The sequence below is a fragment of the Nelumbo lutea genome, chromosome 3, assembly GCF_056320005.1.
Source record: "Nelumbo lutea isolate HS-2025 chromosome 3, American lotus-T2T, whole genome shotgun sequence".
Lineage (NCBI taxonomy): Eukaryota > Viridiplantae > Streptophyta > Magnoliopsida > Proteales > Nelumbonaceae > Nelumbo > Nelumbo lutea.
The window spans coordinates 116,508,116-116,533,540 of record NC_142686.1 but is presented as its reverse complement, the minus strand read 5'-3'; the positions used below and the strand labels follow the sequence as shown (position 1 = coordinate 116,533,540).

The 25,425-nt window shown below is 36.8% G+C and overlaps 1 protein-coding gene and 1 pseudogene across 13 annotated transcripts; both read right to left on the bottom strand.

Moving 5' to 3' along the window:
• Positions 1 to 976: 976 nt before the first annotated feature.
• Positions 977 to 8,644, bottom strand: LOC148867911 (ABC transporter B family member 4-like; annotated as a pseudogene). Its single transcript, XR_016109604.1, has 12 exons — positions 8,533 to 8,644; positions 8,330 to 8,478; positions 7,914 to 7,968; positions 7,484 to 7,659; positions 7,138 to 7,359; positions 6,790 to 7,028; positions 4,871 to 5,395; positions 4,256 to 4,529; positions 3,243 to 4,132; positions 2,556 to 2,822; positions 1,850 to 2,367; positions 977 to 1,612 (listed from the first exon to the last, which is right to left on the bottom strand). The product of XR_016109604.1 is annotated as an ABC transporter B family member 4-like (transcript).
• Positions 8,645 to 11,680: 3,036 nt separating this feature from the next.
• Positions 11,681 to 22,383, bottom strand: LOC148867910 (uncharacterized). 12 transcript variants are annotated; one of them, XM_088978177.1, is made up of 9 exons: positions 22,234 to 22,383; positions 20,653 to 20,694; positions 20,532 to 20,571; positions 20,397 to 20,446; positions 18,394 to 18,468; positions 15,265 to 15,499; positions 15,045 to 15,149; positions 12,203 to 12,927; positions 11,681 to 12,063 (listed from the first exon to the last, which is right to left on the bottom strand). In XM_088978177.1, exons 6-9 carry the CDS (start codon positions 15,443 to 15,445, stop codon positions 12,046 to 12,048), a joined length of 1,029 nt encoding a protein of 342 aa, XP_088834303.1. In that variant the 5' UTR covers positions 15,446 to 15,499; positions 18,394 to 18,468; positions 20,397 to 20,446; positions 20,532 to 20,571; positions 20,653 to 20,694; positions 22,234 to 22,383; the 3' UTR covers positions 11,681 to 12,045. The 12 variants fall into 12 exon arrangements, with proteins under 12 accessions (XP_088834303.1, XP_088834298.1, XP_088834305.1 ...); XM_088978172.1 differs by having other exon boundaries at positions 20,427 to 20,446; positions 22,234 to 22,364; XM_088978171.1 differs by lacking the exon at positions 11,681 to 12,063 and having other exon boundaries at positions 12,119 to 12,927.
• Between the last annotated feature and the right edge of the window lie 3,042 nt (positions 22,384 to 25,425).

Genomic DNA, 25,425 nt, shown 5'->3' with positions numbered 1-25,425 from the left:
ATACAAGACTCTTTCCAGTTTTCACCAATATAATCCTTAAAACTTATTAATACAGACCAGATTAATGTGTATGCAATGGTTGGTCCCAATTCATTTTATCACACGATTATTGTGGGCCGTCAAGCTTAATAGAGAGAGATATCAGATATGGTCATAGCATAGGTAGAGGAGCTACATTGCAAATCCACTCCATCCATATAATTTTGTGCTTCCCCCAAATTTACATGATGACAGTCTACCAAAGAATATGGAAGTCCAAGTATTCCGCCATTTGGCAATTTATATTTCTACTATCTTACTCCATGTAACTGAAAGTTATTGATACAACCCCATTTCTGGAGGCCAAGGGTTTTTTTTTTTTTGACATTGCTTGAGGGTCAATGCAAGCTGCATAGAATCAAATTTTATCAGACTGCTGTATTTTCTGTTTTGGGAAAATAAACAGGTATCATTAGGGTTATTGTACTAACATGTTCAAAGTTGAACACCATCTAAGGAAATTGTGAGCATATACCAAGTCTAGCTAGCATTTTCTTATGCAGTGTTTTCTCCAATGAAGTCACTAAAAAACACAAGTTCCTGGCTCACAAAAACCCTTCTTTCTCTCAACCATTTCAACTGAAACTTTTGAATCTTACTCCGTATAAATTCTAGAACCTAGAGTAATGTGATTTGATCTGGGATCTGAAAATCTCTGCAACAATGATATCACTGTTTGTCACCCTCACCCTCATTCTCTAACAAATTTTACCATCTGAAGAAAACATACAGAATATAGATAGAAGGCTTCAAGTAGTCCAATTTTCAATGCAAGTTGATCATCTATGTTACAGAGTAAACTCTAATTCCCTGCATTTTAACCGTGAGGGATTCTCAACTCAGCCTTAATCCCAACTTCTAACCTTAGGAAGTTAACTATTCAACATAGATAAGGTGGTATTCAATCAAAAGGGAACATTCATTTCACTCCTGATTAAGACATTGCAAAATGCAAACATAATTTGCTAACTTAAGTATTGTACATATACAGAGTATATTTACAATGGATAAAGAGTAATTCCAGTTGTTTCTTCTCCAATGAATTATGACCCAGCCAGCTGTTAATTTTGGCACTTGTTGCATATACTGGAACATGCTGCCAAACAGCACTAAATGTGTTTTTCTCTTCAGCTCCCTTTTGTTTACTTGTTATAGACTTAAGAAACAAGAGCAGACCAAGCCATTACTACCAGAAAATGTGAAATGACAAAACACAAGCTCATATAGATGCACTCATGTAAAGTGCTACTAAGGATGCATAAGCACCATCCTTGATATTGATTAAAGTCTCATGCCTTCCTTGCTCAACAATAACTCCATTTTTAACCACCGCAATTAAATCTGCATCTTTGATAGTGGATAACCTGTGAGCTACCACAACTGTGGTTTGGTCCACCATGACTTGGTCCAAAGCATCTTGCACCACTCTTTCAGATTCGGCATCCAGCGCACTTGTCGCCTCATCCAGGAGTAAAATATTTGGCCTCTTTACCATAGCTCGTGCAATTGCCACCCGTTGCTTCTGCCCACCTGACAACTGGACCCCTCTCTCTCCTACTACTGTATCATACCCCTGCATTTTCAATTTTGAAAAGAATGGGCAATTAGACATAAATAGAATATAATAATTTCATCGATAAAAATGAAGAAGATAAAAAAAAAGAAGGGATAAACTTGGATGTTCACAGAGATCCAGTGAGTGAGTTTAATTGATATATGTAGATTGTAATGTTTTAAAAAAAAAAAAACACTCATGTATGAAGAGAGATAATGACAATTTCAACAAAATCGAGTTATATAGTGTTCCAACCTGTTCCAATCCACTGATGAACTTGTGTGCATTAGCCAACTCTGCTGCAGATACAATCTCAGCCTCAGTTGCATTTCCTTCCTTTCCATATGCAATATTCGATCGGATTGTGTCATTGAACAAGACAGGTTCTTGGCCCACTAGACCCATTTGCTGCCTTAACCACTTCAACTGGAACTTTTCAATTTCGATTCCATCTAGTGTAATCTGACCTGAATCAGGGTCATAAAACCTCTGCAACAATGAGATCACCGTTGATTTCCCACACCCACTTTCTCCAACAAGAGCAACAGTCTGATAATCGGGCCTTGTTGGATACTTGAAGCTGATGTGCCTAAACTCAATCTCTCCTTTCACATTTTTCAATGTTATTCCGGACCTGCCATTTGGATCTACCTTTGACTTCCGGTCAAGAATTTCAAATATGGAAGCAGTGGATGTTTTGGCTTTAGCAGTATCAGGTATCAGGAGCTTGATTGAGAAATTCCAACAGCTGTCATGGTGAGAGCAAAGAAAACCTGCCAAGAGTGACAAAGACATAATAAAAGACCATAAGGTTAGGAACTATTCTACTCTCAACTGAGACATAATTTTAATTGTACAGTCTGTGGAATACCACTATGTGGCGAATTTTGTTTTCTTCATTCCTTTTTGAGAAGTCTAAGGAGTTCATGAATAACTTGGCAGAAATGGCAAGAATACTTACACGAAAGACATTCCAGAATGTTGTTTTTCCATCTTCAACGAGCTTTGCTCCAACATAGAAGCTGGCTGCATAAATACTGAACATCAAGAAAAGGGCCAGACCAAACCCAAACCCACCAATCAAACCTTGTTTTATCCCTGCATTTGTTGGGCCTTGGCATTTTCTTTTATACAGTTGTAGCACCTTCTCTTCTGAACAGAAGGAAGCAACTGTTCTAATACTCCCAACTGCATCATTAGCAACTTGACTTGCTTCCTCATACATCATCTGCAACCAATTGAATTTATTTAGTCAAAAACTAATGAACCTGACATTACAGGAAGAAATTAAGATGATTAGAACAACACTAAGTTTCAGGTAAGAGAAAATTAAGTAGAAGGTTTCTTATTCAGATTTAGATATATAGAAACTGTACGTATTTAGAATAGCTAACACTGATACTGGTATATCTATCATACTTTCTCTATTTAATGAAATTATCCTTACCTTCTTTAAAAAAAGTATTGATGTTAATAAATGTCAGAAATATTTGAATGATATATTAGATAGTGAAGATATCTGATTGGAAGGAATGACTAATTGACTGCATGTTTTCACAGAAAATTTCCAAATTGTGTGTTGTTGTTTTAACTTTAAGGAATGCTTTAGACTTAAAAGAATTAAAGAGAATGAGCTCCCAAAGAAAACCTTTGCATCCGCACTGAATCCTTTAATGAACTGCATTTGAGCCCATCCGCTAACACCTATGAGAGGCACCAGACTGAGGATTATAAGAGCCAACTGCCAGTTCGCTGTGAAAGCAATACCCAACCCAGAAATTGCTGTTGCAGTGTTCTGCATGAGCAAGGCAAGCGTGTCCCCGACCAATCCACGGACCATCGCTGCATCAGAAGAAAGCCTCGCACCTATTGTACCACTTGTGTGTTCAGGATCATCAAACCAACTGATCTCCATGCAAACCACATTTTTGAAGCACACTGATCGAATCCTTTTAATTAGTCTACAGCCAGCCACGGAAAAGAAGTATGTCTGTGATGGAATTGACACTAATGATATCACCCCAAGGATAACATACATCAACGCCCAAAACCTTGAACCCCTTCGAAGTTCACTTGGTTGCTCAAAGAATATTTTTATCACAGAGGAAATGAGTAGACCAAAAACCGGAAATATTACACCACTCACTACCGCTGATATAACACCAAGAAGTAGCACTGGGAGCTCTGGTTTATTGAGATAAGCTAGGCGCCATAGTGAGACTTCTTGTAACCGTCGTGATGATGGCGGAGAAGGTTTATTGGATACAACATATGTAGTTTCCTGGACATATCCACTGGGCAAAACAAAGGAAGCTGAGAATGAACCATGGCTGCTATTTCCTGCACCAGAAGATGATCCCCGACTTATAGATCGTTGGGAGGACATGTGTTCGACTGGTTGCCCATGAAAATCTACTGTAGTTTCCGGTTTTTCTTCATCATTTAAGGCTTTCTGTTCTGAATCTTGTTTCACTTCTTGCAATCTTGTTAGCTGGCTGTATGCTCCATCAGGATCCTTGATTAGTTCAGAGTGTGATCCTGATCAATTGACAATGTTAAGTAATAAGGATCTTCTCACAAAACAGATCTACCAGAAGAAGACCAAATTGGTGCTTACAAAATAGAGTTGCTGTATCCAATAAAAATATTTCATGACTATACCTCTCTCTACAATTTTTCCTTGATGAATTACTGCGATTGTATCAGCATTCCTCACTGTAATCAAGCGATGGGCAATGATAACAGTTGTTCGGTTGACCATAACTCTATCCAATGCCTCCTGCACAATTCTCTCAGATTCTGAATCAAGAGCACTTGTAGCTTCATCTAGAAGTAGAATTCGAGGGTCTTTTAGTATTGCTCTAGCTATGGCAATCCTCTGCTTCTGCCCTCCAGAGAGCTGAGTTCCATGCTCACCAACCATTGTATCCAGACCCTGAATACAAAAGCACATACTATATAAACATTAGAAGAACCAAGAAAAAGCCAATTTTTCTAAAATAGATTATTGGAAAAAGCCAACCATGCAATAATTGAACATCTACCATAAGTAGAAAAGCAATCATTTATTTACTTATTTATGTATTTAGTACAACTATAATAGGAACAAATAGCTGGCTACACTCGTCCTACCTGTTCAGATAGAGAAACTATAAATGGTTTAATAATGGAATGGTTATAGTTCTACGAAAGGGTTGAATGACAGTGGAAGGAAATAAAAAGTAAAAATTCAAAACAGAAACTAGAAGCAACCAGAAGGATGCCTAAAAAAGGAACCTGAGGTAGTTTATCTATGAATTTGGAAGCATTAGCAAGTTCAACAGCAGCTCTGATTTCTTCAAGGATTGCATCATGCTTCCCATAGGCAATGTTATCTCTAATGCTAGAAGCAAACAGCATAGGTTCCTGGCTGACAAGTCCAATTTTGTCTCTGATCCATCTAACTGAAACTCCTTCAGATTTATGCCATCTATAAGAACTTGTCCTGCTTGTGGGTCATAAAATCTCTCTATCAGATTGATCACTGTTGACTTTCCACTTCCACTATGTCCAACCAAAGCTGCAGTTGTACCACTATGTATGAAAAGTGAAAAACCACTGAATATCTGGTCAGTTGGTCTAGCTGGATAGCTAAAGTAAACATCCCTTAATTCAATATCTCCACGAATATCATCTAGTATCTTCCCTTTTGTGTCATATGTATCAATCTCTGGCTTCCTCTTGATTGTCTCAAACATCTTGAAAGCTGCAGCTCGTCCAGCTGCAAAAGCATTCAGGCATGGAGATGCTTGCCCTAAAGACCTGAATCATCAAATGTCATAGAAAAAAAAAAAGTAAATAAGCACATCTTTTCCGCATTATTCTAGATATATGAAGGGTGTGCATGTTCATATTCATGTTCACATAGGTTTGGTCAAAAGTTTTTTACTCTGACTGACAACCTACACAAATCCCTTCTGTCCAAGCTTGTCTTTGGCAGCAGTACTGTAAGGCAAGCTAATTGTGATTGACAGCATGGGAAATCCCTTCTTTTCTTCTTGTTCTTCAAGTTGCTAGGGAATTTCACAAAATTCCTTAGGTTTAGTTTTTTTTTTTTTTTTCAGTACAAATTTCATTTGCATTGGTGTAAATGCATGGGAGTACAAATAGGTTGAGTGCAAACTCTGGTTTTGTTTTTGCTTTAGATTTGACTTGTCTTATTTGTTTGTGAGAAGTAAAATGATGAAGTGGCCCCTGCTTTATATGAAAGAGAATGGAGATAGGAGGGTTATTTGTTTGGGAGTATTGTAGGAAGCAACATGATGTACTCACCAATTCACATGATAGAGAATAGGGATGGCAATTTTCCCCATTTACCCGATCCCTGTGGGGATCCACCCCGAATGGGGTGGGGATGGGGATGGTTTTCCCCCCACGGGGACGGGGATGCGAAAATTTTCATCCCCGTTAGCGGGGATGGGGAGAGCACTCCCTGCCCCGTGGGATCCCCACCAATATATATATGTATATATGTATGCATACGTTATATATGTATATATGTACACATACATCTATATATTAATATTTTTAAAAATATGGTTGCAATATGTTTGAATCTTTTCTAATAGGATTGTAAATTTTAATTATTTTATTTTTATTCTTTTAAATAAAATAAAAAGCAAAAACAAAATGGTTAACATTATAAAAAATCACAGGGAATGGAGATCTCCGTGGGGACGGGGACGGGGATAACCTTGTCCCCGTTAGTGGGGATGGGGATGGGGATTTTTGCGGGGACGGGGATGGGGAGAGGCTCCCTGTCCCCACCCCGCCCCGTTGCCATTCCTAATAGAGAATTGAGGTAGGAGGAAAGTGGTGCAAAAATTTGTACCAGTTTTTGGGATGCAAAATTCACACTACTATTGAGTGCAAATGAGACAAGAAGTACAAATTTTGTATCAGGTAAAAGTGCAAATCATAGTTACAAACAAATGGATGCATAACTGGACGGGGTACAAAATTTGTATCTGGCTCAGATTTACACCGCAAATAAACAGAGCCTTTAAGAAATTTCCCTTACACCGCAAATAAACAGAGCCTTTAAGAAATTTCCCTCAATTTTCTGCTCCTCTCTTATTTTCTATCAAACCAAACACAGCCGTACTGAAAAATAAAAAATGAAATTTTTAGTCCAAAAAGAAGGAACTCTTGCTTACATGGAGCCATTCAAAACTGCAACCAGTACATTCACGACATCACCACCTGTATATCCTTTGTCTATGATCATCTTGGAACCATACCATAAGCCCAAAGCATAACTGCAGAACATGATAAACATAACTGCACCTTGACCTAGTCTAGAAACCAATCCCTCATGAACGCCAGACTGGTAAGCTTTCATTAGAAACTTTTCATATTTCTTTATAGCTTCATTTTCCCCAGCAAACGATGCAACCTGTATATATGGAAAATTATATTGTTCATAGAAGAAATTCATAGACTTGATACTTTTTGCACTGAGGAACTACGGCGTCCCTGTGTGCCATTGTGACAATAAAGCATACCGTCCTGATTGAGCCGATTGTCTGTTCAACAACTGTTGCTGCTTGTGAATAAGCAGTTTGTCTGCTGGATGCCATCTTTGATATAACAATAGACATGATTGCACCAGAAATGACAAGAGGAGGAATAGAGGACAGCATGACAAGGGTGAGAAGCCATCCTTTGATGAACGCTACTACATAGCACCCAAAGAATGTTGATACTAACTGTATAAACTTTCCAACCTGTAGAGAATTGCATGAAGGGAAAAAGAATTCGGTTTCCATCCTTCATTGAAAATTGGAAGCATAAGTACGATTAATAAAATGGTGAATAGTTCAGGTTCAGTGTTGTCTCAACAATATATACCTTCTCACCTATGGCATCTTGAATGAGAACAGTGTCACCTGACATCCTCTCTACAATTTCTCCAGTGTTTATTTCCTTATCAAAGAAGCCTATTTCTTGTCTCAATATAGTTTTCAAGTACAAATTCCGAATCCGTGCAGCCTGTCTCTCCCCCGTGACCATCCAGCAAGCCACCTCTGAAAAATAACAAAGTTTTTTTAAATAAAAAAACTACACCATTGAATTGATTAAGGTATTACAATAAAAACCATTGAATCGCGTGATCTTTTCTTCAGATTAACTGTCTCCACTCCACCCCCATCTCCGAAAAAGGAAAAGAAAAATTAAAGAAGAGGAGATTTGTGGGTTGGAGACTGTTATCTGTTATGGTCAATTAAAGTACATGATGCATGATTACATGTATTAAAGATACAGAACCCAGTGCACTTACGTAGGAATGCCGCTACACCTGCCCCCACAGCCAAGTATACAAGTTTCAGGCATACCTGATGACACAGAATAATAACTAGTTTAGATCTGCTTAGGCCTTTTGGATCCCAGTATTTCCGTAGACAGAGTCTGGTCTAATATACTAATTAATGAAGCACCTGTCTAAAGGAACAGCATGTTTGTCAGTTTTCACGTCTGTGAGGTGAAACACCTTTTTCTAAGAGAAGGATTAGTTGGGACCCATGTCACCAATTGTTTTGTGCCTGCTCTAAAAGTTGGCACTCAGAGATTTAATAAACTTTCAAATAGACGAGACATGGCATCCATGTCCGATGTCCCTGCCCAAGTTAATTCAAGTTCCAACAGCATATTTTGTTGAGATGTCCCAACTCCTAAGCTTATGCAGTAGAAATATACCTTATATGTTTGATGTATGAAATTCGGATCCATGCTTTCTCCGAAAGAATTGACCAGCTGCCCAAATAATACAGTCATAAGGGGCATCGAGAGCCCATTTGCAAGAGCAGCCATTGTGCCCACAAGCATCAGAATAATATCTGTACAGTCTGCAAATGAGAATTACTTGTAGAATGGAATGGTGTTAGTGCTCTCCTCTTCACCGTTGCTCTTCTTCAGGCCTTGCTTTTTGTTTTCATTAATTACCAATCTTTTATCAGCTGCCTCATTCACAGTTGAACGACTCATCCATGAGCTGGTCTGGTTTGTCTTCATATCACCATCCAAACCATTCTCCTCATTGAAACTCTGATTTGTTATCCTGTAATTTATCTTCAACAAAATCTCCTACTCTTTTGAGCTTCGGTGGTAACTGTAGAGGCTATATGCATGATTTGTGGCTGGTCTATGTGAGCAGAAGTCTATGAAGGCAGAGGCTATATGCATGACAAGTTGTGTATAAATAAATATATATATATATATAGAGAGAGAGAGAGATAAAGATATTTGATCAATTAAAGACCGAGAAGTTCAACTATTACAGAGAAACTGTTGGGGGAATTCACCACTGCGTAAACACTAAACCGTGTGCAAATTAATATATATATATATATATATATTTCGTGGAAAACCATGACTTATGAAATGACAAGAGGGTGCTAATGGAAATGGATCCAAATCCCCTGTTTAACCAATGAAAGCCAACGTCTGATAGTGTTGGGACCCTCAAGCACGGGAACAAAACAAACTTATGAATTATTAAACACTGACATAAGAAACTTGATCATTCAAGCCAAACGTTTCCGGTGTCCAAAACTAAGTGCAACTGAATTAAAATTTAAGGGCCCAATCTGACGTTTTGATTCCTAATTTTAATTAAACTTCTCTCTCCTGTTTTTTTTTTCCTTTGCAAAACCAGGACATAAGAAATCAAAACCATTCCTTAATTGCATGAAATCATCGTCTAACTGTCCATGTCATCATCTTCTCCACTCACGACATTCAAGACAACCAAAAAAAAAAAATAGAAAACGTAATTACATAAACAGATACAGAAAGAACTGGGTTTAGACATTTAGGAAACTGGATACATAGTCACCAAAAGATCAAAAGGGTAGCTATAATCTGCAATTATGACGTCTGGGTTCTGAATTGTTTGCACTTTCATTGTCTTCCGGAATTATGCCTAATAAGTAATAAGGACATTCTTATGTCTTAGAAACCTTTGATACAAGCAATATTAGTGCAGGGGTCTGTTTCTTCAATTTGTCCATGTGATCCTGAAAATTATTAGAAATGTTAATTTCCGTTCACACCAACGGAATCTAATACCAAGACAAACTAAATAAGCGATGGCTCCATGGATAGAATGATTTTACACACTAATCTATCAACGAGGAATAATTTTGACCAGCTGGGGTGGCTGGCGCCTCAGAAATTCAACCGTTTTAGACTGCATATGTTGGTTTGTTATAATGATTTGATAGGCAAACGAGTCTATGGAACTCTGTGTAACTTGGCAACTACAGTCAACAAATGAGAACACAAACTACGTATTTGACAAGCCTTTTCATGAATCATGAGCCCCATCCAAATCCAAGGGTGGATTAAAATCGTTGTTTACTGCCATACTGCAGGTATTCCTCTCGGATGGGTATAGGTGAAAGACGGTGGGGTGGGAGGTCAATGCCATGACCCACTAATTTGTTAGTCAAATTGTCTTTTTCTTTTAAAAGTTCAAGTACGTCTTTTACTGAAAATAAGAACGAGTTTAATGCATAACCTTTTACAGCAATGCAATGAAAATATCTCTGCATTTATATGCTTTTTTCATAGGGAGATATTCTCGATGCAATGCTGAAGGGACTGTGCAAATGGTATGAATACGGTCTTGTAAGGACCAAATCCAATTTCAATTACAATACCATGCAATTAAAGAAGCCGAAAACACGGTTCAGTTTTGGTTCTGTTGGAACTGAAGCAGTTTCATCATTTGAGTTGATTAATTTAAAAGAAATAGCAAGAACGCTTTTATCATTCAATTATTGTAATTGTGATTGTGCATCCTTATTTCTTTCTTTATTTAAGCATAACCTTTTAATCTTAGAATTGATTGACCTTAAGCCTATCATGAAGAACAGGACTAGTTTTAAAACTTTTGATGGTTTTATATATAATTTAGTTGACCTTAAGTTTGTGAAAATGTTCTTTTCTTCATAATGTCTTATTTTATTAAAAAAAATAAGGTTGTGGCTAACACATCATCGTGCCATAACTATTCATTCTTGATTCTTACTCAGGTGGACAGTGAAGGAGGTTGTCCTTGATACAGTCACTTCCGGTTTGTCTCCTTTTTCATTCCACGAAAGAACCCGTAATCCAAGTCATTGACTTGCACGATCCAAATATACTGGTATATTCTTCTTGGATAGGGACGTGGGACCGATCCAACAATATATATACAAGTTTACAACTTGTTCGATGCAACATAATCGTGGTTCTGGGTTTGATGAAGAATTTGAAAATAGATTAAGATCAACACATTACCATGTATTCAAACGAAATAATACCTGTGGTTCCATGGGATATATTCCAGCAGTTTCAAGTAGCTAGAAACTCCCTTCTTAAGTTGCTCATAGAATCAAATTTTTACCTGACACGATTTCATCACATACCCAGATCAGACGGAGAAAAGGAAACCCTTACTAATCCAATCTTTTGTTTATTGGGTTCTTGTTTCGCAGAAACTTCTCATTCTTTAAAACTACTGTGGATCTTGGATTGCTGTATAAAAGCCATTGATACATGAATGGGTTCAAGTAATTCTGTGCCTCTCACAGACAGAATACTATTACTGATCATGCATTCTGCCCAGCAAACACCTCTCAGAGTTGCTAAAAGTGTTACCCGGACTGCTTACAGTTTGATGAGAATACCTGAATCTGATTTCATATGAACACATATACAAGAAAGATTTCTAGCGTATACCTTATTCTTCTGTTCTCATATGAATCTCTCTCTAGCTAAAATCAGTAAACCTTATCCTTCCAATAATCCAATCCAAAGTCTAAGAAATAAGAGCATATTAATAGAGTTGAAGCTATTTTAAAATCAACCCAACTTAAACCCATTTTCACTTGGGCATGACACCGAAATTTTGCACCATATGAATTACCAGTTGGGGGTTAGCCAATTGTTTTTTCTTTTTTAAGTTTTCCACACTTGATAAATAGCGTCATGCTTTACTACCTTTGAGCACCCAGTTCAAACGTGGGAGATGGGTTATCATTCTCCAGTCTGGAGATGTTGATGGGAATGAACCCAAGTTCCTATTCTGATCAACTAAAAAATAAAGTAAATTCTTACAAAAAAAAAAGAGTAAATAAATAACAGGAATAAACAAAGGAATAAGTAACGTCAACTGTTCAGCTAGCAATGAGCAAGAAGATATATACACTTTCATACCATATGGTCCATACTCAAATGTACTTGCACAAACCATAAAATAGCCCGGACCTTGATATTTACCTGGGAATCCAAATCCAAGCTGTTAATGCCGTTGGAGTCATGACGCTAATGGCCAAAGGGCAAACTAATGGAGAACTACAGCACAGCCAATTACAGCAGTGGCTCCATCTCCATGTAGTCCAACGAGTCACCATTTGATCGTTCACCAATCAAAACTCTCTCTCTCTCTTATATGCATATGTGCAATGTATGCAGCCGAAAACATATGAACCAAGGAAGGTAAAAAAGAGGTTTCACCCCCTATGCAACAACACGAGAAACCAAACAAGGATACACAAAATTGATCATCTACAAAATATTTGGTACCTGAGAAGCCAATCTCTGCTGCAGTTCCTTGACCGTTGAGTAGAGTTCAGCCTTTTGTTCCTTGTAGCTCTGCAGCAAGTACTCCTTTCCTTCGATGACTTCCTTTAACTCTACCACTTCCTTCTTCAGCATCTCAATCCTCTCTCCATCTCCTCCACTTCCTTTGTTCAACACCTCCACATCACTCACCCCGACAATAAACCCATTTATATGCCCATTTTGTCGTGTTGCCCAGTTATTGACTGCCATGGGCTTCTCACAGGGACTAGTGTCTACCACACAATGATCTGCTATGGCTTTCCTCAGCCGCTGGATCTCCTGCTCTGATTCAAACAGGTCTCTGTTTGCAGAATCAAGCTGTGATTGCAAATGGGTAGAACGAGTCAGCTGGACACTGAGTGAATTCTGCAATGATGTAATCTGGTCTTGCATTTCAAGGATCATCTCATCCCTTCTCTTCAGCTGCTGCCTTAGCTTCCGTATCACTTCCTGCTTGGTGAAGATGTCAGAACCAGATTCTGATAAACAGGGAGAATCTGAACTATTTGAGTGATGGAATGGCTTTGGAGGCAGCTCGAGGCAATCGGGAGAAGAGGCCCACATGACACCATTTTCTTTGTTAGACTCCAAAACTGGAACTGTGACCAAAGGCAGTGCTGGGTTAGTTTCCTGGAGTATCGAGCCAGATGGTGAGCATTTAACCCCCACCATGCCATCAGAAAACCCTGCAGCCACACCCTTAAAAAGATTAATAATAATGATAATGATGACAATGACGATTGAAAAAGAAAAAGAAAAACTATGCAACTCAGATTGATAATCCCCCAGATATCTCTAAAACTATAGAAGAATGGTAGGTGTATTCCTCGATGTTAAATTATTCATAAACCTGTATACATAAGCTGTTTCTTTCTGAAAATAGTAACAGTATTGTATTGAAAATCAAAAAGTGGACATGAAGAGGATGCTTCTGACAGGAATCTTTCGCGTACAAATTTAAAAAATCCCTCCCTGCCTCTGATTTAGCTAGTCCATCAATTGAGTTCATACCTCTTGAAATCCATTCAACACATGTACCAGACCTTGTCCTGTCCTTTTATTCCATCTAATGGTGTTTACTGATCTCCTTCAATAGATGAAAAGGTAAGACCCTGTTGTTTTGCAATCATAAGCCAGTCAAGAGAGATGAAACTTCTGCTTTAATCCAATGGACCCACAAAAATCCCAGCAGATACAACCATCTGCTCGGTAAAAAATACCTACTATACCTGGATTCTCCCTTGAGCTTCTGTCAAACTAAAGTCTGAAGTTGCTCAAAGGAATCTTAGGATGTGTTTGGTACATAGGTTAACAAGTCCTTTTCTCTTTTCATCATTAAAAAAGCAGAGAAGTTCACTAGTAACCATTTGGTGAGGGCTGATATATTGGCCATTCTCAGCTCCTTATTCTTTCAACTTATCTGGATCAGTGTTTTAAGTAAGGTTTTTTACAACTTTGCTGCACTGCAAATTTCAATTACATCATTTTAATTAGGGTTTTCTGTCTTATTGACAATTCTCATTATAATGTAACATTCCCTATGATGGACATGGATGAAACGGAACAAGAGATTTGTTGAATCTCAAAAGACTTCCATCACTCAGTCATTACTATTCAATTTCTCTGAGAAATCAGAAATATCTGATTCTTTTTTTTTTTAAATAGAAATATCTGATTCCTTGTAATGCTCAAGTTCTCATTTGTGTTGTCATACCAAGAAGGGATGACTGTTGAGAAAAAACAATTGATGAGGACAACAGTTCAGATTGGTCTATTCAAATTAACTCAAGTGGTATTCAAGAAGAACTGAATATGTATGTAGGGCTTTGTGTTGGTGGAGGGCACTATTGACTAAAAAAGAACTTTCTTTTTATTGCAGACTTAAACAAATGCTTAATGCTTTTTATATACAATAAGGAGCATTGATAAATGGATATTACCAAATGCCTTTTCCAACTTTTTGAGTTGGCCTTTTTCAATTGTGATCTTTCTAAAAAGTCCAATAAGCATAAGCTATTGAATCCGAATGCCAAATGCAGCCTTGGACTATTCTAACGGAAGAAAAACCATCACGAAACTTTGATCAACATTATACAAGCAAGAGCGGCATCTTGTATTCTCACTGTAGAATACTTGGATGATCTTTCAATAGGTGGGCAACTTTCAAGTGGGTTAAAAGATCAGCAAACTCAAGCACCAGAAAACTTAGCAAAGCAAGGGGTGTCAAGGGAACATTTATTTTGGGCTAGTTTGCAGTCATAAGAAAAAGGGGTGGCTCTGGATGGGAGCTACCTACTGCTATTTAATATCTTAAAGTTCTAATTAATACAAATTGCCAAAAAAAACAATCTTTCAATAGGTGATGTTATAAGAGCATGGCCTGAGATTTTGATAACCTCTACTAGAATATATAACCATACACAGAGTCAATCCCCTACATAAGGAGTAATAAAATTAAACATTGATGGTTGTTCCTTGGGAAATCCAGGAAGCCGAGGAGTTGATGGTGCTTTCTTTCTTCATAAATTGAACTCCAACATCTGCCCATCAAATATTAGTGCAGTGAAATGATTGATGACCACCTTAATAAAACTTCCACAATCCGGCCACAAATAGCATTTAACAAGTAGATAGGATCTAGATTTTCTTACAAGTAGAAAAGAAATTGTTAGGAATCATATTTAATATTTTTTTTGACAGATAAAATTGCATAAAATATTTTATTATTGTTAGCCAAAAGTTTTGCTGAGGAAAAACATATAAATTCTTTGGTAGGTTTATGAGAACCAAAGAAATGTCACACCTGAATGGAAATTGCAACCACCACCTTCATCTTGTGCAAAGGAATATAAATTTGAGTGTGATGTGCAAGTCCCTGACTTCCTCTTGTTGGCAGACTTCGCAGTTCCTGAATAGGAGAAACACTTTAAAAACTATGATACAGGCTTTATTTATTTAGTTTCAATCGGTATAGGGTACAAGCTTTATAATATAAAATATCACCAAGTTGTATATCACAAGACCTTTCAGCCCATTGCTAGCATTGTCCAGCTGCCTTGTATCAAGAACTTGCTTGAGCTTGTACCCAAACTGAAATGATAATGTGCTCAATAATACGCCTCCTGCAACAAGGACCCAATTTGGCCCTTCATGACAAAATTTTGACTTTTGAGCTCTAGAAATCCCGTCTGCTCTCGGTTTCATTTTATGTGTTTGTAGAGTGTCGAAGTGTAGTGCTTTAAAGCATTCAAATATTGCCTACATGAACAATGCACATAAATTTAATTGCTATCTGTAAAATAATATAATGAGGTCGAAGAAAAATAAAAACACTATTGAATTACTTTTTTTTTTTTTGAAATTGATGATGTGTTCACATGGTCAAAACACTTAATTGCAATCCACTAATAAAACACAGGCAAGCTATTAATCAAACAAAAACCAAATTATCCAGTGAGTGCATCCTGCTGTTGCTACCCCAAATGACAAACTAACGACCTGCTAACATATGAAAAAATAGAAATTGCCTCTAGGGTATAATGCCTTATTATGACAATTTGGAAATATCAATGTAGCCTAACATGTTCATGATTAGTTCAAATGATGATCACACTTTCACCCAACCCTCCAATAAAACACAAACATGCTATCAATCAAATGAAAAGAAAACCAAATCACCCAGTGAGTGCATGCTTGGGTGATTTGGTTTCGATGAGTTCACATGGTCACAACACTTTCTTGCAACCTTACAATAGAACACAGAAATGCTAATATCAAATCATCCAATGAGCAAATGCCTTTTTCCTACTCCAAATGAATAAAAAACAGCCGGCTTACATATGAAAAAAATAGAGACTGCCTTTAAGATCTACCCCAACATGAACTAACAGTTATCATATGAAAAAATAGAGATTATTTCTAGGGTCCACTACATTTTTTTTATCAGTCTAGGGTCCATTACATTACTAGGAATATCAAGAAATATGGAGGTAGCCTAACATGTGGAGTGATAAGTTCACATAATTTACATGTGGAGAGATAAGTTCACATATTTTTCGAGAAAAATTTAACCAGTATTCATTAAAGGAAGAACAGGTACATGAGAAGATGTACAAAGCAGGGGAAGAACCTCAACAGATTACAAAGGAGGAAGCTTGTCGCTTTTAACCAGTATTCATTAAAGGAAGAACAGGTACATGAGAAGATGTACAAAGCAGGGGAAGAACCCCAACAGATTACAAAGGAGGAAGCTTGTCGCTATACAGATGATCCAAATACACGCCACATTTGGCTAAGCCATCTGCTGTATGATTGTGTTCCCTAGGAATCCAAACTAATTTTACATTTAAACAGTCCAAAGAGTCCCTAGCGGCCTAGCCTCTGCCAAGTAGTGGCTCAATCTCCAAGGTTCACACATATAACACAATCTTATGCCCTCCGAAAAAATATGGACATACTTAATCAAAGGATAAACCAAATCACCCAGTGAATGCATGTCTGAGTGAGTTTGTTTGTTTTGATGAGTTCACATAGTCGCAACGATTTCTTACAGCCATCCAATAAAACACAGACATGTTGCTATCGATCAAATGAAAAGCTAAATAACCCAGTAAAAGCATGTTTACTATTGTCAAACCAAATGATACAAAAACAACCCATTGTCATATGAAAAAATAGAAACTAGCTCAAGGATAATACTACCTATGGCATTCAGATAATACCAAGGTAGGTTAATATGTAGAGTTATGATTTCACATCATCACAACACTTCCTTGTGACTCACTAATCAAACACAAGCATGCTATCAATCAAATGAAAAACCAAACCACCCATTAAACATATGTCAGCTGCTGCTACCCCAAATGATACAAGAAAAACTTGCTATCATATGAAAGAAGAGACTACCTGTCATAGTTGTCAAGAAAACGCCTAGGCAATATGGCATTCATGGAGGATTACCTCGGTTAATCACTAAGATATTTTTTATAATGTTTTAAAACAAACATTATTGAACTATCTTGAACCTTCAAAGACTTCAAAACATGAACTGATAAGCACGAAAGAACTCAATATTTTGCCCAATCAAAACATATTGGTTAATTTCTTCTTCTTTCCCTTTCATCCTTTCTTTTATTTTCTTCCTTTTCTAGGAAAGAAATAGAGGCTTAAACCCTCTATTTTCTAAAATTTCTTTTCTTTCTTCGATATTTATTCATGCAAACGATGATTTTCTATGTTTAAATGAAATTTATGCATTTCTATGAAGATTATAAACAATTAATAGTGAAAAATGGTTGTTGCTTGCTATGAAACCTAAGGAATTACCCTAGGATTTAAGGTTTTTATTCAAAAAAAAACCCATCATGTGGGCGACTAGGTGACAATTAATAGTGAAAGATAGGTTTTATTCAAAGAAAAAAATCACCTATCTTCACCTTGACTCCCTGACTAGGGCCATTGCTTTACTTTGACAATCAATAAATACAAAGATAACATGTGGAGAAATGACTTCACATGGTCACAACACTTTCCTTTGAACTTATAATAAAATATGACATTTTTTTATCAATTCTAATAAACTATGACATACTATCAACCAAATTACCCCATCAGTGTTTGCCTGGGAGATTTAGTTTCAATGTGTTCACATGGCCACAACAATCACTTGCAATCCTCTGATAAAACACAATCATGCTATTAGTCAAATGAAAAAACAAATAATCCAGTGAGTACATCCCATTGTTGCTACCCCTAATGGCGCACTAAAAACCTGCTAATATATAAAAAAATAGAGATTGCCTCTAGGATCCAATACCTTATTATGACAATTTAGAAATACCATGGTAGCCTAACATGTTGAGTGATTAGTTCAAATGATCATGACATTTTCATTTCAACTTTCAAGAAGACCATAGATAAAATTTAACAAGAGAAAAGAAAAAAGTAATGAGACAAGAAAGCATGTATTTTGGGGACATTTGTAAGCAACATACTGAAATTTGCGATAGGTAGCAAACCTAGTCTATAATAGGTTTTGAAGCACCATATATAAACACTAATTTTTCTATCATAATCAATAAAATTCTTACTCTTATCAATCAAAAAGGAAAAAATAAATAAATAAGTAATGGGTTCTCCCAATTTAGGCTAACCTTGAAGAATACAAAGCAATGCACTGCACAAACTGAAAACGCTTCATATATCTCCAGTTATTCCCTATCTCCAACCTGCAAAATATTACCAACAAAAAAATGAGCAAAAATGGTACCACTATGTAGCACAACAAAATAAAGCCACTAGTAATAACGAATATACCCCAGTGGTGCAAAAAAAGAGTAATAGGTGAACAAAGAAATAAACAATTAAGAAAACCTTGGAGCAATTTATGGAATGCAGTCATTAGTCGTCAGTACCACAAAAGAAAATACAAAACAAAAAAGAACAAAAACTTAGAACCATCCTTAGGAAAGAAAAAAAGAGAGAAAGAAAGAAAACATAGAACATGGGAAGAAAGAATAGGTCAAATAAAAGGTCCTATTAAAAATAACAGAAAAGAAAGAGGACTGTTGCCATAACCCAAATAGGCATTCTCCGTGGATGTTTACCTCTTGAGCACAAGGAGGCATAAGTCCCCTTAAGAAGAAGAAGTTTTTTATGAAAGATGTTGTGCACTAAGAAGAATGAGAATGCATAGCACTAGCTAAAAGAGGCAAGCAAGTGAGCAAAGCAAGAGAGTTGGAGCAAAAACAAGATCCCCTAACACAAGAAACTAAATTGGGCTGCATCAAAAAGTCGTTGGGTGGAGGGGGATCTCAGGGGGACCTGAGGGCAAAAACCCTAGCCTAGGTCCCTTCCCTTCACTTTCTTTCTATTTTTCTATATAAAGCATGCATGAGGCATATGAGGTGTACCAGAGGTATATGTTTCACACAAAAGGCGTTTGAGATGTACACCTCATGCACCCAAGGTGTTTGAGATATACATATTTCATGAGGAATGTGGTAATTATTAGTTAAACATTACTACTTATTACTATGAAACCTAGGGAACCACCCTAGGATTTATATTTCTTATTTAAAAAAAAAAAAAAACTCATCGCCTAGGCAACAAGGCACTCTCCTATTGCCTAGCTTCACTTTGGTGCCTTGAAAACTATGCACAAAAACCACCTTGGGAGGTGCAACTAGTGTTATTAAAGCATCAACTAGTGAATAACTAGTCAGTTGAGGGCCAGACTAACTGCATAATTGATTAGTCGGTCAATACTAATGATGAAGTCACCTAGGACAACTAAGCATTTTATCTAGGTTAACTAGTCAATTAACGAATAGTCAACCTAGTCGTTACTATGAAACCTAGGGCACTACTCTATGATTTATATTTTTTATTAAAAAAAAAAAAACTCATTGCCTAGGCAACAAGGCATTCTCCTATCACCTAGCTTCACTTTGGTGCCTTGAAAACTATGCCCAAAAACCACCTTAGGTGATGCAGGATCAACTGTTCTAATACCAACCAGTGTTATTAAAGCATCAACTAGTCAGTTGAGGGCCAGACTAACTGCATCACTGATTAGTCGGTCAATACTAATGATGAAGTCACCTAGGACAACTAAGCATTATCTAGGTTACCTAGTCAACCACAAAATCATTTTAAAGCTTAATTTGTTTTTCTTTTATTATACATCTAATTCTTCAAAATGATATAAAATGTTTTTTTTCATTTGTTATATTCTAGTTGTTGCCTTAAATATTTGTGATCAAACATGATTGGATGACGGTATATCAAATAGAAAATTGCATAAAATAAAAGGTAGTGAAGTTCAGTGTTGTGTTGGTATGAAGTTGCCACAAACAAATGGCACATCAGATAGTTGAGGTCACACTCCTTTGGAGGGGAAAACAAAAAAGACTATGATTCGTTATCCTAGCCTATCCAACCTAACTCTATTTTTGTTTGCAAAACAAAGACTATAAGCTAAATGTTTGATATCATTCTTTTCTTGCAGAATTGTAGTACACAAGTTATTTATGAGACTGCATCAATATCTTAAATTTAGAAAATATCTTTTTTTTAACAACTAGTAATCATGTCATTGTCAACTAGAGAGGCCAAAATACTAATCATCACTTCACCACATTGATGACACTGATACCAAATGATGCAGGAGAAATTTCTGTGGTACCAAATTGATGCAGGTTGAACCTGCAAATAAAAAAATAAAAATAATAAATAATAAATAATAAATAAAAACTAAGAATAATAAAAATAAAAAAGAGGATAAAAATACCCAGGAATCAGTGCCTAACAGCTTCTTGAAGGAATCAGCACTGTCAAGAAAATTTGAATCACTTCAACAGTAGTAGAAAACTCAAATTCTACTATTGTATATCAAAAAGAGAGGACCTTACATATATTTATAGGCAAAAGGGGCCAGTGGGTGATGCAGGAACCTGCATGTCAAACTTTCAGTATTTATAATTTATGGGTGGTAAGAAACTATGAATATCATCTAAACTTTCAGTGGTTATTTTCTAATTACTTGATTTATTACTAACCTCCCTAGTGTTAGATTAGGACTTGCTTTTCTTAGTTGCATTAGAAGTTGGTTTCCTAATTATAGTAGGAGTTAGTTCCTAATTGGATTAAGAGTTATATTAGCAAGTCAAAATTATTCTAGTATCTCAGAACCAACTAGGATTTGTCTTAAGTCAAAGTCCTTGCCCTTGAACAACTAGGATTTGACCTATTTCTAGTTAGTTTATTATAGTATTCCTTCCATAGGTGGTTTTGAAGCAAAGAAGCAAGGCAAAAGGGTTGTCCTACTCTCTTTTCGATACTTAACTTTTCTGCTTCTATTGTTGAGGTGATTCTAATTTTCTGGATGGTGTTGATTTCTTAATCCCTAATACTAATAGTCTCTTCGGAGAAGTACGGACAGGCCCAATGCAGATTTCTGATTTCCACTGCAGAGCTATAAACATTCAAAATGTCAACAATCCACACTCTATGCACCAACGCCCGCCCGTGAATTGGCATCAATTCCGTGCTGGCACCTACCCCAACAGTACTTTGTGCCTATAAATTCTGATCCTGGGCTGAACCGTCTTTCTCCCTAGTTCCTTTAGGTGCCAAGTCCTAGGGAAGCCTGGGTGCTGATTTATGGGTTATTCTTATCTTATTTGTCTTAAATTGTAGGTAAATCCTACATCAATTTGGTATTAAAGCAGTTTTTCCTATACTAATGAGTAGAGTTAATTTTAGGTTGATTGCTTCCCAAATTACTAGGAAAATCCTAAAAAGAAAAGAAAAAAAGTGGTAGAAAAATGGAGAGAGAGAGAGAGAGAGAGAGAGAGAAGGGGGGTAAGGTAGCTCTATCCTTGTAGGCTTCTAGCAGCTGCCATCGAAACACTTGAACCAATACCGTAAGGCTTTAAACTACATGTTTAATCCATAAGAACAATAATAATGCAAGGGAATTCTAAAGCTCCTATTTAATGGAAATATTGCATGCGGAAACTAAAGAATCTAGGTTCATTTTAATTAGCCATGGTTGAGACTTTCCTCCAAGTAGGTACATTAAAAAAAATGAAAAACCAGCTAACCAAGTTGATTTAGACCTTCGGGGCTAAAGCTCAAAAACTCAATAATAAAAAAAAATAGGAAACTTAAAAAAAAAATAATATCAAATTTAACCAAACAAAATGATTTGTATGCTGAGAAAGAAGGAGAGCAGGGTAACACGGTTAAAAAAAATATAGAGAGAGGAGCCCCTGTTTACAACACTGATTGGAACGATTCAAAAGAGTCGAAGCCCCTTTTTTTTGAACTGGTGGGTCATGACTCTACCACAGGACACGCACAGCTTGACTTGGAAGAAGAAGAAGGAGGAAGAGGAGGAGGCACATGTCTCATTACCAATCGAACAATACAAATTTTCAGAGAAAAAAAAAAAAAAAAAAAAACAGATTTATCATTGAAAAAAGGCTTACCTCACCCTAAAATGAGAGAAACCACAGAGGAGAGCGGCCTTGTGCCGTAGCTAATGGAAGGACTGGAGGTGGCGTTGTGTGCGACTGTACGTCTCGCTTCTCCCTTTCTTGCTGGGGTTCGCAAGGCGCTGAACACTCGCCAGTCGCTTTAGCCCGTAAACGATAGGCAACGTCGGAATTTTCAAAAACGGTAGGGATAAACTTGGAAAAAATGCTTATATAAAATATAGAACACATTTTTAAGTGCCCCACCACACAATTTCACAAATTAATTTAAACATAACTGAGGTTTTCAAATAGACTTAAATATATTTTGTGGGGGCTGCCCTTAATTGGACTTAAACATGCCGTTTATTATTAAAAATATAAAATGCTACATATTAATACATAAAAATTTTTAAAATCCTATTTCACCTTCCTGTGTTTCTTTTAATAGATGTTTATGAATAATCAATTTATTTTATATGAAAAAATGGGACCCAAAACAAAGTAACTTCTTGAAATCCTTTATGTTGGGGATATAGAAAGATATTCAATATAAGAGAGCATTTGTTGGATGAAAGAAAATGGGAGAAAATACAAGACATAGGAATAGGATTCTTATGAAAGAAAAACTATTTTAGAGCGAAAAAAAAAAAAAAAGGAGAAATAGTAGAGAATGCAATTTGGATGGACCAACCCAAGACCAAATCAATTCAGCCCATTTTTTACATGGGCTGGGCTTGGGACAAAACCCTAGGCTTCAGGCTTGGTCTTAGCCCTTAGTGGTTTGAGCTCGAACCCAACATACCCCAATTCCAATTACATACTTACATTCACACATATGTAGATCCATATATGCATATACAAGCATGCATGAATGCATAAGTTTATGTAATATTTCACTGCATTCGACCTAATAAGCCCGACTAAGCCCAATTGACCAACCCAAGTATGTCAAATTTCATCCAGGTTGGATTTGAGCTATACAAATTAAGTTTGACCTCAAACTCAATCCGAGCTTGGGCCTTAAACAAACTCTTAGGCTTCGTTTGGTTTGTGGGTGGGGATGAGAAAAAATGAATATTTCAAAAATATTCCTTTTTCTCTTATTTGTTTTGAGGGAAATAGAGGGATGGGATGAGAAAAAGGTGGAATGCAAGATTCCAAAAACGTGGAATCGGGGTTGCACCAAAACAATGTGACCCCAGTAGAAAAACTCAAGAAACCATTGTTCATTACCTTCCAATGACGAAGACGAACGACAATGAACAGTGCGACTCGATCTATTCTCCACTGTTTTCTTCACTAGATACTGGCAAGGAACCACTGTTCATTGCCTTCCCCGTTTGATCAGAGGAGGCGGCGGTGGCAAGAGAACCAGGCAATGGGAAGGAATAACGAACCAGGCAGCGGTGATCTAAAGAGCGGCGGTGGCAAGAGAACTAGGCAGCAGCAATTTGCTACCCTACTACCATCGAGATGCTACGTCTTGGTTTGCGAATGAAGACCCATAGAATAAGGAGCATTCCGATCATTTACCAACGGAAACCATGCTGGAATACCCCTAGCCTTCATCGGTCTTTGATGGATCAGTCCCCACGGATAGCGACGTTTCCATCGACTGGTCCTTCTTCGACATATTCCCAGTGGGATCCAAAGATAGCGTGTTGGATGTCGGAGTTTTTTCTAGGTTTGACAATTATTTGACTGACTATTTTCCCTCGTCTAGATTCCTTGGATGAAGGAACGACGAACCAAGTAGCGGCGATCTGAAGAGGTGGCGGTGGCAAGAGAACCAGGCAATGTCGATTTGCTACCCTGCTACCTTCCCTGTTCTCTGTCTCTCCCTCCATCTTCCTCTTCTCTCTTCTCCCTCACCTTCTTCTTCTTCCTATTCTTCTCATTTTCCTCCCTCACCTTCTTCTTCTTCTTTTGGCGAAGAACCAAGTCATGATGTGTTTTTCCTATTATTTTCCCATATATAAAACCAAACACTAGAAAGTCCAATTTTTACACTTTCCCATCCCATCCCACCTAAATCTTCCCACAAACCAAACAGAGCCTTAAGGTTGGGTTTGGGTTGACTTTAAACCTAGTCCAATTGAAACCGGATTCGGTCCTCACAAGATCGTGCTCACATTGTTTACATAGTCCCCTACAACCTTGCATTGGAAAATGTTTCCCATAAAAAAGCATATAAGTACAGACAAATTCTCAATGCACGACTATAAAAGGCTATGAGAATGGTGTGAACACGGCCTTTGTGAGCACTGAATCCAATCTCAGTCCAACCTACCTAACTTGTATCCCTAGGAAATAGGAAGAGTCTTAGGCTGTGTTTGTTTTGAAAGAAAAAGTAGGAAAATGAAGGGAAATGTAGTCAAATTGTATTGGGTTTCCCTAACTTTTCTTTCAAACCAAAAACAAGAAAATTAAGGGAGATGTAGAGTATGGTGATTAATTAGGTAGTAGGAAAAAAAAAAAAAAGAAGATAGAACAAAAACAATAATATAAAAAAAAAAGAGGGAACATATACCTAATCTCGTGAGTGAATGGAATTTTACAAAAGATTGAAAAACTTTACGGTTTGACCAATCAAAGCACCCCATGAATTGTGATGAATGCCACTTGATTGGCAAACTCTTTTATTATTACTAATAAGTGCGCACATGCTTTGTACATGGCAATTATAGTTGATGATAATGATAGGAATAATATATCAAAAATTTTATATAAAGTTCATGTATTTTATTTATATATATATATATATATATATATAGATAGATAGATAGATATATATTTGCTATTAGTCAGATTTAGATTGCAAAATTTGAATCTGATTACATAAGCACCTCACATTGGGCTGAAAGTTTTGGGTATCATTGACAGGCCTACCCACTTGGTTGGATTCTTCTTTTTGTAATGTTTTATCTTCTTAGTGTATATATTTTTTTTGTTCATTTATAAAAAATGTAAGATTTAAAGAGAGGGAATTGAATGAGGTGAAAATTGTAGTTGAAACTACATTTTAAACCTCACAATTAAATAAGGATTAAATTCAAAAAATAGGTATTTTAGTCAAAAGAAAGTTTCACAATCTCGCTTATATTTTTAGTAATAGTGTAAATATGGAGTTGATGTGTTCAATTTTTTCTGTACTTTTATTTTTATTTTTGTGTGTAAAAATAATATTGTTATTTACACTTATTT